Genomic DNA, 13,629 nt, shown 5'->3' with positions numbered 1-13,629 from the left:
AATTTAACAAGACTTTACCATACAAGGCAGCAAAATCAAGCAATTTTTTTTCAGGCCAGGTAAATTCATGCTTATACCCGTTTGTGAATTTCTAAGACAATTCAGCAAGACCTGACTGGCTTGTCTTCCTTGGGTGTAATAAGAATTGGGTAAATCTATGCAACAGTTCAGTAGGGCCATTTCAAATAGTAATTTCAATGTTGAACATGTGAGCTGAGTTGTTAACAATACTGTTTTACTGATTCTGTTCTCTTTTATATCATTACAAGGTCCGTGCAAATCCGTAAGCATCAGCATCTCAGTTATATAAACCTATAGTAGATGTGGGTATCGAGTGGCTATTTGATATGCAAGTGTTATATCTGGCTCTACAAGGTAATCGAAATATTTTAATCCAGCCAAAAACAAAGTAAAAGGCAGAACAAACCAGTGAGACAACCCCAGAGTGTGCTGACCTCTCTCCCATCAGAGTAGGCACAAGCTTACACACATGCATGCATCACTTGGGTGGTAAATTCAGGTTTCTCACAAGTTTCCAGTGAAATAACCTCTAAAATAGCAATGTTGAGTACTATCAAGGGCACACAGTTTACTGCCCTTGCTAGTCCCCCTTGTAGTTAATCCATCTATTCATCCACTGCACCTTAATCTTTCAACGTCAAGGGTGGTGAGGTGAGGGGTCTATCAGTAGGCAGGAGGGAGGGTACACCCTTACTGTTACATCTTTTTTACAGGGTATGCTCCATTTCCATATATTCATACAACCTTCAATCCAGGTCACCTTTGACTTATGCTGATCTGAGATCAAATCGTGGAAATGATAGGTATTGTAAGTATGGCAGACAGCCCTTTCCCAGCGGTACTCCCTACCCTAACACATTCTGGTCAGCTCCAAGTCATTACAGCCATTTTCTTTCTCACACCTGCAGTTCACTGGATGGTTTCTTTCTTTTTGGTCAATTCTGAGAGGAAGTCCAAATCATCGCTCAGACTTGCCATTTGTGTTGACAGTCAGTTGTATCCTCGTACAGAAATGCGTGTTTAGAAACATTGCGTAGGCTTGCGATTTGACACAAACGAAAGTGGATTGGCTTCACACGACAATATGCAAAAGGACCGGTTACAGCCATCTCTGTTACGTGCAAAAATTGTTTTGTTTTCCTTCTGGGCTTTAAGTAAGTGCTGAGGGTCTAGTATCAAAGTAAGCCAGTCATTTAGTACCACGAGCATCTGCGCGAGCGTGCCGATGACAACAACAGCTTCATGCTGTCACCATCAGTGTAGTTGCACAATGTCACACAGTTTTATATGCTCGTAGGTTCTGCTGCTCATTAAAGTACACAGAAGCTCCCAAGATGTACTGGGTGACAAAAGAAAGACTCTGCTTCTGTCTTTGCGGCAAGAAAACATGACAGCTGCCATCGTCAGACGCAGCGAACTCCCCACCCTCCACCACCCACCCGGCCCGCAGCAACAATCCCGGTCCTCGTCTTCGAACACGTTGTTGTTCTAATTGCCGGCCCCGCGTCTCTCGGCTTAGACCTCCACGTCTCAGCTGCCGTTACCTCCAGAGACAACAGATTTGTTTTAAATACTCATATGAATACAGAGGAGTCGCGCGGGGGCTCAGAGAGACAACAAGGAGAACAAATCCAAACGGGAGTGGACATAGGCATCAGTAATGTGCGTGTGTGGGCTTGTGTGTATTTTTGTGTAAGCAAAACGAGACGTGTGATTAAGACAACAGATTCCCTGAAGCTTCAAGCGATGGTTGGGCTCTGGGGTTGCTTTTATGGGAGTGCTTCTTAGAAAAATGGAAAGAAGAAAAAACATCTCTCTCCTTTCCCACCTGGCTCATGTGCGCATCTCCTCTGCTGTTATTTTTCAATGTAATACACACACACAGGCACACCCCCGCACACGCACAGAAGACACAGAAACGATCTCCATTTCTCTGCCGCTACACACTCTATCACTGTGCAGCATGGGGAGCCGTTTTGGCTGATCTACATTGATTGCTGAGGGCCATTCCCTTTTCCTGGCTCCGTGTGGGAGGAGAAAAAAAAAAATCCAAGCTTTCTCATTCATCAAACCAACACCTGCCAGAGTCTAGCCCAAGAGAACTTCCTTTTTTTTTCTGTCACGTTCTTTTCCCACTTTCTCTTTCCATCTACGACATTTTCTTTGTTATCTCCTTAACAAATAACAGTTGTGTCCCAAACAGCCAGGAGGGAGCGTTGATCTCCTATTTGTCAGCTGTTTCTTACACACAGAAACTCCTTTGAACATGTGTGCTTTGTAGAAACCAGTCGCCTCAACTTCAACTTGCTGGCAATGCAGCAAAATACAACACCGCAGAGATGCACTGACACCGGCCATGGGACCAAACATGGCAGCTTAGCCTCCAACCCTCCCCAGCCTCTTCGCTTAGCGCTTTCCACCGTTAACTGAGAATCTTCCTTCTGGGGATGCTGTTTTCCCCATGGTGGTGAAACAAAGTGAAAGGGGAAAAAAAATGGCTGCATAGCCGCTAAAAATAAATAATAATAGTAAAAAAACAAAAAAAAAACAAGAAAACAACAAAAATAAACTCAGGAGAACGAATTTTCTTCTCATATCCGACAGAAAGCTGTGCATTATCATTGAAACGTTACGGTGTTTAACAGAGTCAGTTCGATTCTCTGTTTTCTAGACGGTTTTTATTACATATTTATGCTTATAAGTCCACGGAGTGGTAGCTTTGGATGTGCTGCACTGAATAATACATTAAATGCATCTGCTCAAGCTCTGTCTCTTGTTAGCTATTGTGTGCGCGCACGCCACTGTGCATCCGCAAAGTTCACAAAAAGGAGTCGCAGTAGCGTGCAAAAAGATCTCTGTTTGGGAGTGAAGACTGCTGATGAGGAAACCCTGTGTACACCCACACGTGTCAGAGGATTGCTCTTTCTCTAGAGTATGATTTTTATTTTTTCTGTTGCTTATCTATCACACGGAATTCAAACATCATTTCTTATTCTCTTCTACTGGTGGCGTAATAAGAAAATGTAAGCTTGTGATCTTAACTCACAAGCTTTAGAAATGGCTCTACAATCCGATACTTTTTGGGTCAGGATTAAGAATTTCAGACATTTCAACAAGTAAAGATAGAAACAAATACATAACAGAAAGTTCGTTCAGTCCAGCAATTAAGTTAAAAATGTGAAACTCAGATAGACTCATTGATTCACACAAAGTGACATAATTAAACTTTTTTCTGTCAAGTTGAATGATCACTAAAAATGAAAACTAAACTCTGATTTTTGGTAAATTTGAATATCACATTAGACGAATGCAACAATATTTTTTTAATAAAGAAATGTCAGCCTATTCAAAAGTGTCACTAAGTAATGTACAATGCACCCTTTTGCATGCATTACTCCATCGCCGCAGCGTGGAGTTCTGTTGAAAAGTGAAGCAAGTGGAGGATTCTTTAATAGAGGCTTTCAGTTCATCTGCATTGTTGGCTCTGGTGTGCCTTGTCTTCCTCCTGAAAATACTCTCTTTGAGCTAAAGCTCATGCCAGTTTGCTGACCAATTGAGCACAGAGGTACTACGGTCATTAACGCCGGTATTGCTACTACTATTGGCAGTGTGGGCAGTTGCGAAGTCCTGCAGGTGCTGGTGTTGATGTGGTCAAACATCAACATTTATACCTGTGTATTTTTCCAATCTTCCTCTTGACATCGGTCCAATCCTCTCTCTGGCTGTACAGCTTGTTTATAATTGCTCAACTTAACTAAAACAGGGGCCTTGTTTTACTGTTAGCCTTCCACTGCTCTTACGAAAGCCAGTGCAAAAGAACATTTTTACGCTGCAGGTAAGATGACTGTTACTAGTCATCTCACGGAACCTCACTTCGAAACTACTAGGACCATCCACTTATTTGGTTAGGACCCAATTCAAAATAAAGGACAATTATTGCCTGTTTTCTGGATCTGTCATACAGTATTGGGTCTATTTCTTTTTCAACCAGGCGTTGAAATTTATCTGCTGTTGTTGTAATAAAGAGAAAGCTCACCATCTACCAACGCTCGAGTTTGAACATAGAAAACAATCAATCTTTACCAGATTTTAAAACTACCTTTATCTAACTTCAAATGTAAAAACATGCTCCACAAATTCCACCAGGAAATTATTTATCAAGCAAATATGACCCTCCCCCCAAACCCCCTAAAAAAAACAAAAGTACACCCCAAAAACCCTAGATATGTGCGAAACTATTTATTACCTAGAATATTGGGCTTCTTTCTTTTCAGTTTTAATATAATGATGGAACATTTTGACAAGGTTTTCTATAACACACTAGAAAACCTAGTGCTTATGCTGCTAAGCTGGTAAAGGATTAATGCTGCAACATTTGCTGTAAAGGAGATGTCTTCCTGCACATTAATTCATCAATATTCCCCACTTTTATGCCAAGGTCTGCAACAACACTAATTGGTTTATAGATACCCTGCAGCAGACATGATGTTCTCTTAACCTAGAATGTTGCAGAGGTTTAGTACAACGACCCTCCACCACTGATTCAGTACTGTGAGGAACGTTCAAGCTTTGACATCATGAGTAACATACCCACCAGTCTTCCCAGTTTGCTTCCTGTTGCTTTGCTTTCCTTAAAGCTGTTTCATGCTTTAAGGAAAAAAATGGCTACAAGTCTACAAATTTCTCAATCACCCATTGACCCACAGACTAACATTAATGTAATTTGAGCTACAATAATGTTTGCAAATCATTCAATACAAACATTACTGCTATTACTGTATGCTTTCATAACATAACTAACATTAGTCAGTTTTAGTCTGCCTTGCTTACTTATTGATGTAAGCAAGCTTACTTCAATAAATAAATCTTGCCTACTTATTACAGACTTAATGACTGCATACTTATTTAGTCATTTGTGTCTTAATACAAACAATTCGACACATTTTACTGGAATGCTATGTCATGGGTGATAGAGCAAGAAGTAACATAAAAAATAAAATATTACACATATGCCATGAGAAAAAATGTGGTATGAAAACTTTTTACAAATAAAATTCTGAAAAGTGTAATATATATTTGTAGTCAACCAACCAAAATCAACACTCTTTAGAACCACCTGGCTCTGTTCCTACAACTTCAAGGTTTTGGGAATTTCTCTCTCTCTCTCTCTCTCTCTCTCTGCCAATCCTCTTTGCAAAGCGGTTCAAGTTCGTACTGGATGAACATTATCTCTGAACATGTATATTCAAAAGTCTTCCCACAGATTCTTAATTGGATTTAGGTCAAGATTAAACGGATCTTGGGTTGTTTTGGGTTTATAGTTTTCATCTTTTTTTAATCTGTGTTTTGCCTTAGTTATTCTTTTTTTTTTTTCAATCAACCTTTCTAATGTTTTACTTCAGTCTGTATAGTTAGTTTTTCTCAGATTTGTTTCCCCTGATCAAATCTCGCCTTATTTTTATGTTATTTTGTTCCAAGATTCTCTTGTATTGAGCTGCGTCCAATCCACCAAGCTCCACCATCTCTACTGAGGAAAAGCATCCCCTCAGCATTATGCTGCCACCACTATGTTTCACCAAGTACAGGCGTATTAGTTTTCCTCCTCTCCGCTTCTCTGATTAAAGAACTCTTTAGTTGGCAAGTGTTGGCTTAATACAGGTGTGTGGCGTATCTTCCAGATATTTATTTGTTAAAAATACAGAAGATAAAGTATCCTTATCTTTCCACCTCACACACTTCTGCATTACTTATTTGTCACCCAAAATCGCAATAAAATATATTGAAATTAGTGGCTGCAACATGAGAAACAGAAAAGTTGAAGCGGGTTGAATGCTTTTGTGCACTAGCACTGCTCATCCTGTCATCAGGTTGTGTCCTTTACACATGCTCAAAAGACAGCTGACCCCATCGCCACCCTCATCTGTGCTCTATGGATTGGCTGGGAAAGCTTCCATCCAGAGCTCAGTTCATTGATTAAGCCTTCCTCATAGATCTTCACTGAGTCCTCTTTAACTGACCCTCACAGACCCGAACGAAACACTGCATCCCTGCGACACCGCAAATATTTTTTTGTTTTGTCATGAGCACTAATTAGCTCTAATATGCGGTTTATCAACAAGCCGTAAGCAGAATTAAATACCACTTTTTTTTTTAGGGGGGTGTGTGGGGTTGCAAAGCTAAGCATACATTTCGTAAAAAAGAGGGAAAAAAATGAAAATGATCCTGCAACTTGACACCTTACAGTACATCTTGTTGCTAAGCGCGATTCTCAGTAGATTGGCCAAAAATAACCAAAGCTCAGCCTAAGTCTCACTGCGCGAAGGACATCAAAGAGAAAAGTAGATCATATAAGAGTAAGCCTGCAGGGGCTTTGACATGAAGCTGGTGAATCAGTGACGTCCACGTTCTAAACCAAGTCAAAAGCAGATTATGGTAATGTGGGGATCCAGCTGAGGGGGAGCGGTGACTAATATGCTACATTTACAAACAACGCTTCCAGCGAGCACTTCCACTGACGGTGCCAAAACAAAGCCCCATATAGAGAAGAAGCCAGGGAACACAAACCAGTCATTGTCATTTTTGTCTTATCAAATTATATTTACGTCTCATTATTGTCCTTTCTATAAACTCTGCTCTACATAAATCTTACCTCCCACTTCCCCCGTGCTAATACAAACACACACAGGAAAACCATAAGGGTTGAATTTCTAGCCCACTCAGCTTCCCTTAGCCTTTTGGCAGGTGTCAGTGATCATGTATTTGCATATATGCGTGTGTGGGTGGGCGTGTGTGTGTGTGTGTGTGTGGGGGTGTGTGTGGGTGTGTGCAAGTATGCGTGGGTGTGTGTGTGTGTGTAAGCAGGGTGCTTCCGAGGAAGCGGCTGGTCATAAGTGGCAGCTGATGATCCGGAACTCCATTCATCCCTACTGCACAAGGGTCCATTCACCCCCTGCTGCTTTTCACCCCAGTGGTGCAACTCCCCAGTCCCCCGCCCCCCGACCTCTGGGCTGCTTCCCAGAATTAAAAGCTTACAGGGGTAAACTGTCACTCACTCAAAAAAAAGCTTCCCACACAAGATGGGAACGCAGATGCAGAAACACATCCACTCCTCCGCACAGGCATGCTAAATAGAAGTCCAGGAATAGACAGATTTCTTTTTGTTCCCCCCCCCTCCTCGTCTGACTCATTATAAGCAAGCCCCAGAGCCATTTTGTTGCTTTTTTTTTGTTGTTGTTGTTGATGATTTCTTTTTTCTTTTTCCCATAACCGTCTCCCTATCCTCTGCAGCCTTTTAGAACGAGTGACACGCAGCAGGACGAGGTGTCATTTTCATTTTTGTCATCCCTCTTTGCTTTTTGAATGCCGCTGACAAGCTTATACCAAAACCCACCATGGAACGGGGGTTCAGGGGGAAGCGTCTGACAAGAAATGAGGGGGGTGGGGAGGGAAGATGCCAAATCTGTCCACGGAAGAGACGGAGAGGGGCCAACTTGAGAGAACATGATGGAGAATCTGTAGCTGTCCTTGAGGGCTGAATCTAACAGGTATTAGATGTGATCCTTTTTCACACAACCCCTTTCGGACAGCTTCGAATCCCCAATTAGATCAGAATATCATCCACACTTTATCATCCTGCACCTTAGCCATGTGAATTATACTTTCACAGTCTGCTGTCTCATCAACAAAGACACGAACGCACCACAGCATGACCACTGCCACCACCTGTCGTGAAATTCCCACAATCATTCACCAGCAGCATTTCCCCTTGAACTCGTGTCTGTGTACAGGACTGCCTCATTAAGGAAGGAGTCTTCACATCTTGGTTCAGCCTCACTTCTGGCATATAAAAGGCCAAAGGTTGGCATGGAGTGGTCAGTGAGGCATCACCCAGAGAAGATGGAGAGTTAGATTTTCCACAAGCGGATCCTTAGACAACAAGGTTCGTAGGGAATTTAGTCTCTTCTTTTTCTGTGCAGCAGTCAAGCATTAAAGCTTGATCTTTCTTTAAACGGTAGAAATCCCTAATCTGCAAAAAGGCAGCGGTGACTATCAATAATTCACATTATGTGCTGATGCCTCCATCTAAACTTTGTGGCCAATTTCTTTGTAAGTTTTTGTTTTTCGATTACCAATTTCTCTCAAAGAACTACAATGTAAGGATGATATAAGAACCAGATTCAAATATCTTTACAAGTTTTCCAGCTATAGTTGGTCTTAAATTATGTCACTGGGAGCATATGCAGTAATAAGTCCTGTCTTTGAGAAAGAAAGTGCTTGACATTTAAAGCTCCAGTTTTCATCCTGTTAGTGATTAACAAAGTAAGGTAAGGTAATTTTATTTATATAGCGCATTGTCAGCAACAAGGCGATTCAAAGTGCTTCACATGAATTAGAAGGAAATGCAAGCAAAACAATAAGCCAAAGGAAAGAGCAAAAAGAGAGAAAAAAAAGTAGATGTAAAACTAAATGTTGGTTCTCCATGTTTGATTCTATGAAGTAGATGGTACTAAATGTTGATCTAAAGTAAATAAACTAAATGTTTAAACTAAAGTAGGTATTATTAAATCAGCTGTCTCCATGTGCATGTCCTTTCCCTCTCTGACATTTCCGATCCACATTTCAAAATCCAGCCCAATAGGCATAAAGGGTGTAACTTTGCTGTAACACAAGTCAGCCTTCCTGTTATCTGCAAAATCCGTCTGTATCTTAGCAAAAATAACCAAAAAACATGTCTGAAGATGTCTTAGAAAACAAAATTCCTTTTAAATAGTTTCCCCCATCTCTGTGTTTCCTCTGACTTCGTCTCAAGTATCTCACTGATACTGAAAACTGTTGACTTTGACTATTCCCCCTCATCTCCCTCAATAACTTCCACACCTAGAATGCTCTTGGCAGCGCAACTTGGTAATGCTCAGGTATGACGCGTTCTCTGAACAGTGTGTCGATGTTCCCATCTGAGTATGGTCAGGGCCAATCAAGCCGAAAATTGGTCTACTCCACACACCCGACGATTTCTTCCTGTATCTCTGATAGTAGCAATGCTGCTTTCTCTCCATACCACTTCAAAGGAAAAAAAAAAACCTGAGAAAAACTGCTGAAGGGTTGCCACCTTAAAAGAAATGGTGTGAGCAATTTCAAATGCCTGGATTTTGGGTGGTTTTCTTTTATTTTTTTCTTTCTTATCCTCAGTTACATCTACGTAAGTGGAAATAGGTTAAAGACTCGCTCTATAAATCCCAGAGAGATTTCAAATTGGAAGTGTGGTATGCGAGAGTAGCAAGGGAATGTCTGTCAACGAGGCAGTATCACACACCGAGTGCAGACACACACGCAGACTCACTTGTCAGAGCCTATCTCCCGGAAGTGGAGAGTGCGACTTCACAAAAATGTGACTGAGTCAAAGACGGGAAGAGAAAAACATGGCAGAAAAATAGGTACGTGACAGCGAATGACTGACAGCGAAGAGCAAGCTAATTACATACAGCACAAACATTTAAAACAACAAAAAGAAATATCACAGTATGATCCTTCTGGATCGTAGTGTGTTGGATATAACATCTTTATTACTTTTCTGGTTATTTTTAGATAAGCAACAAAATGAAAAAATTATGTTAGGTGGTTAATTAATCAGGCCGTTTACTCCAGTGGCGAGTCAGTGGTGTGCTGATTAACAGACATGCTGCTCATAGATTTCCAAATGTAATTTAGAGAAAAGATTGCCAAAATAAGACTAATGGGATTGTTTAATTTTCACACCATGACTCTGTAGAAATATTTCAGGAAAGCTAGAATCGCTGCTCTTTCAAGTGAGGGAAGACATTAGTAGCTGTTATTCATCCACCTGAAAGACAGTGTGCAGCAAGAGGAAGGTTGAAGGGCAACGTTGCATCTCTCTATGTCTCACACAGCCACATAAAATGCTGGTCATTCTAAGACTTTTTCTGGCTCCTCATGTCTACAGCAATGGTACAACAAAATGTTTTTGTAGTTTTAAAAGTGCAAGTTTTTACACGTATGTTTACTGTAAAGCCTTAAGATGTGCACCAAATCTTATGAATACAGAGAAGGGGCAAGAGTTAAAAAAACAGGAAACCGTTTTTTTTTTTTTTTTTTTTGGAGAGCTTAGACTTGGAGCTATTGTTAGACTGGCATAATGACACACATCATCACCCAGAGGAGAAAAACATCCCCACTGAATCCAGAGTTTCAGAACAAATGTGCTGCAGCGAAGTCTCTACTTCCAGGCATTAGACGACGTACTGCTGCTCATTTGAAATGCCGTCACATGGGTTCATTAAAGGTGGCCTCTCATCGGTCTGGCTTTTCAGGTCAAAACGATCAGAAGTGAGTTTCAAAAATGCTAAAATATTGATCTTGAGCATGAATGTGAATGCCGAATCGGTAAAGCATCCCTTCTTCATGCACGTCATACAAGATCCCTGAGTTGCCTTATGTTTCTTTGTTTTCTTTCGCACCAAAATGTGGAATAAAAAAAAAAATGTGAATTGAACTGATCAACCTTTTTCAGGCTGAAATTCTGACTTTTTTTTAAAGAATTTACTGTTTTTTAAAGAAGAGAAGAAAATGCTGTGAGTTATTTAGTAGTGATAGCACTTTAAGTCCAACAGAGAGACTAGATTATTCTCAATTCTGCATCAAATATTTCTATATTTGTTATGAGCGGAACTTTCTAATCACAGTATTTGAACTTCTGTGCCGTATGCATATAACTTTAGAAATATTCTAGTTTGAAAAAGTAAAACAAAACAAAATAATCATGATAATTGTGTTTCGTAAATGACGCATGTACAGATAGCACAATCTACTGATAGTACTACATGTTTGTGTTTTTAGAGAAAATCTGTTGTAGCTTTTTAAAATTCAGAAGTTAACAAGTGTGAGTCAGAGAATCTATTTGTGGATGATACTGATATATTAGTCATACATTTGTAAACGTGATTTTGTGAAAATTAGGGTGCTCTTGGAGCCCCCTGCTGGTGTGGCGGCACACAGCAGTTTACTTATGCCGTGGACCTATTTAGGTTAGAAACATGAAGCCACCAGGTAAAGTGTAATTGTTTGCAAGGTATTTAGAATTTCTAATGTAATCTATTATGGAGTTTTATTTAGCAGTCATATATGCATTAAAAATATACTGCCTTTACAGTTATTTAAGGTTTTTATGTGCTGATTTTCTGATGTATTGATATTTGTTAAACTCAAAATATTGAAAAAACAATCTCTTTGCTTTTCGTTGATGTGTTTTTCTAGACAGCAAATTTAGACTTGATCCATTTTATGAACAGAAAAAAAAAATCCGTCAGTATTTGAGGTACTGTTCGACAATTACATGGAATCAGCTTAAAACTTGGCAAATTCGGATTTCCAATTGAGGTATTTCTGAAAAATAAATAAATAAAACGAAATGCTTGTAGCTGTAAAAAAAAAAAAAAGAAAAAAAAAAAGCCGACTTTGCATGTCAGAAGTATTCCTCCACCGACGCGCTCTAGCTTTTAAATCCCCCTAAGCGCAAATGGGGCTGGAATCATGCAGTGGGAAAATAAGTCCCACGCAACAGTTACTGAGAAAACGGACCGACAGTCGCTTTGCAGCACGTCTGCAACATGAGTGATCACAGCACGTCTCCATCTCTATGGACTTCCAGATGCAGCAACGCTATCGGAAGGAGAGCAATTAGTGGGGGACTTGCACCAGTTTCTGCTGATCGATTACTTACAGGCATATGTCATGGAGAAGCTATTTCCCATTATGACCATATCCACATGCGACACCAGTTTGGGGATGTCCTGGTGGTGAGAGAGGGCGAACCGGAACACCTCATATTCGTGCGAAACGTTGGGGAACAATCCTCCTGTTGAGCAGCAAACAACCAGGAGTTCATGGTTCAAATTCAGAGACAGAGGCAAGTCAGGTTAGAAACACAAGAAGCGACACACAAAGTTGTCCCTTTCTTTTCTTTTCTATCAAAAGGTGTAACCCATCCTCACCTATGTTGATGTTACTTGGGAAACTTGAGCCCGAACCCAGGCATATCCCCAGTAAACTGGTGTAGAGCAAGGTGAAGCTTCGCTGCATATTTCCTTTTGCATTGGCGAAGGGGAAAAGAGCCGAAATCCACGCATAGGTTTGTCCGTGTTTGTGTCCCTCCGCTTCTTCTTCTTCTTCTTCTTCTTCCTCTTCTTCCAGCAGCCTCCGGTCACAGGAGCGATCGCGCTGACGAGCAATTCAGCAGCGACACAATGAGCGCAATGGCGAGGAGACGAGAGAAGAGGAGCGGAGAGGAGAGGAGGCACCTTTCTCTCTCCCTGCTGATGCTCTCCTGTCCTTGGTTGCTGCCGCGCACGAAACGGAGAATGACTTCAGCGAGAGATGCCCTGAAAAAGAACGAAAGAAGGAGAGAAAGAAAGAAAAGAAAATCCCGTTTAAGGGGAAAAAAACTCTTGATTCTCCAAAGCCATTTGGCAATTTCCCCCCCCCCTGTCAAATTAAGCAGGTCAATTGTTGCGCGCTGGAAAGAAGGAAAGAAAGAAAGAAAGAAAATCTCTCGCGTACGTATGGATACAAGTACAACAGGCATTAATAGTACGTCTCCTTAAAGGATGTGAAAGATCGAGTCCGGAAAAGAAAAAAAAAAGGCTGTTTCGCACAGGAAACAAAAGGCACAATATCTCACCCGATTCTCACTTTCAGAGAAGGAAAATGGACGTTTTCTCACTCATTACATGTCTAATGACCTGCGTGATGAGTATTTTTTGCAGTGTGCATCCTCGAAGTGCACACGAGGTCCCCGAGGGGCGCACGGCTCTTCGTGCAGACTCAAATCCGTTCGTTTCACCGTACTGTAAAAAGTTTGGCAGATGGACAGAATATGTCACCTCTCCTGCAGACTGATTTTTGTTTTATTCGGGGTGGGATTATGTTGTTTTAGTAAATATGCATAAAACAAACAAACAAACAAACAACATAAGCTAAAGAAATTTGTTGTGATTATGGGCTCTTTGCACCTGCCGCGCTGACGTCACAACCGGATGCGCAAATGCGGCTCTCTTTTTTCCGCTTTGAGTTACCATGACAGCTAGAAAAGACAAAGTCGTATTTCAGATGCAAATAAAACAATACTATGAACATTGCTGTCTTCCTAATATAATGGGCTTTTAAGTTTTCATGGATTTCCAAGCGGCCCTGAATTAAGAAGATGATGGCTTGTAAATATTGGTCGCTCATGTAATGTAAAAACATTGTCCGTTAATGAATGATGAAAAATGTTTAGATACTTAAATAGCACATTTTTACAAGAAAAATGTCTAGCATAAGCTAAAGCTAATGTTAGCCACAAAGTTTAAAGAAAGTAAAACTCACCTTCGGATCTGTGTATAACGAGGCGAACATCTTAAAACCTTTCTCCAGCTTATTTGTCGGGGCTTCGGATCGATGTACATCATTAATTGTTACCTTGGACAAGTCCTGCAAATACCCAGGGTAAAGAGCCTTTTTCAATAGATCGGAAAAGATTGAGCAGCTTTTCCCCGAACGTAGAAGCTGAGGTGCAAAGAGTCCATATGTTTCAAAATGACGTTTCAGGGTCAT

At 40.8% G+C, this 13,629-nt stretch overlaps 1 protein-coding gene across 6 annotated transcripts in view; it reads right to left on the bottom strand.

Annotated features, from left to right (window-relative positions):
• Positions 1-12,997, bottom strand: part of gria1a (glutamate receptor, ionotropic, AMPA 1a) — a 94,871-nt gene extending 81,874 nt beyond the window's left edge. The window contains exons 1-2 of one of the 6 annotated variants that reach the window (XM_032554503.1): positions 12,030-12,997; positions 11,759-11,893 (exon numbers count right to left, since the gene is read on the bottom strand). In XM_032554503.1, coding sequence (XP_032410394.1) covers positions 11,759-11,893; positions 12,030-12,117 — 223 coding nt within the window. In that variant the 5' untranslated portion in view covers positions 12,118-12,997. The remainder of the gene's footprint in view (positions 1-11,758; positions 11,894-12,029) is intronic. The other 5 variants (XM_032554498.1, XM_032554501.1, XM_032554500.1 and 2 more) reach the window with 5 other exon arrangements.
• Between the last annotated feature and the right edge of the window lie 632 nt (positions 12,998-13,629).

Source organism: Xiphophorus hellerii, chromosome 23, assembly GCF_003331165.1.
Source record: "Xiphophorus hellerii strain 12219 chromosome 23, Xiphophorus_hellerii-4.1, whole genome shotgun sequence".
Taxonomy (NCBI): domain Eukaryota; kingdom Metazoa; phylum Chordata; class Actinopteri; order Cyprinodontiformes; family Poeciliidae; genus Xiphophorus; species Xiphophorus hellerii.
Note: the sequence above shows the minus strand (reverse complement) of the source record. Positions and strands in the feature narration are given on the sequence as shown.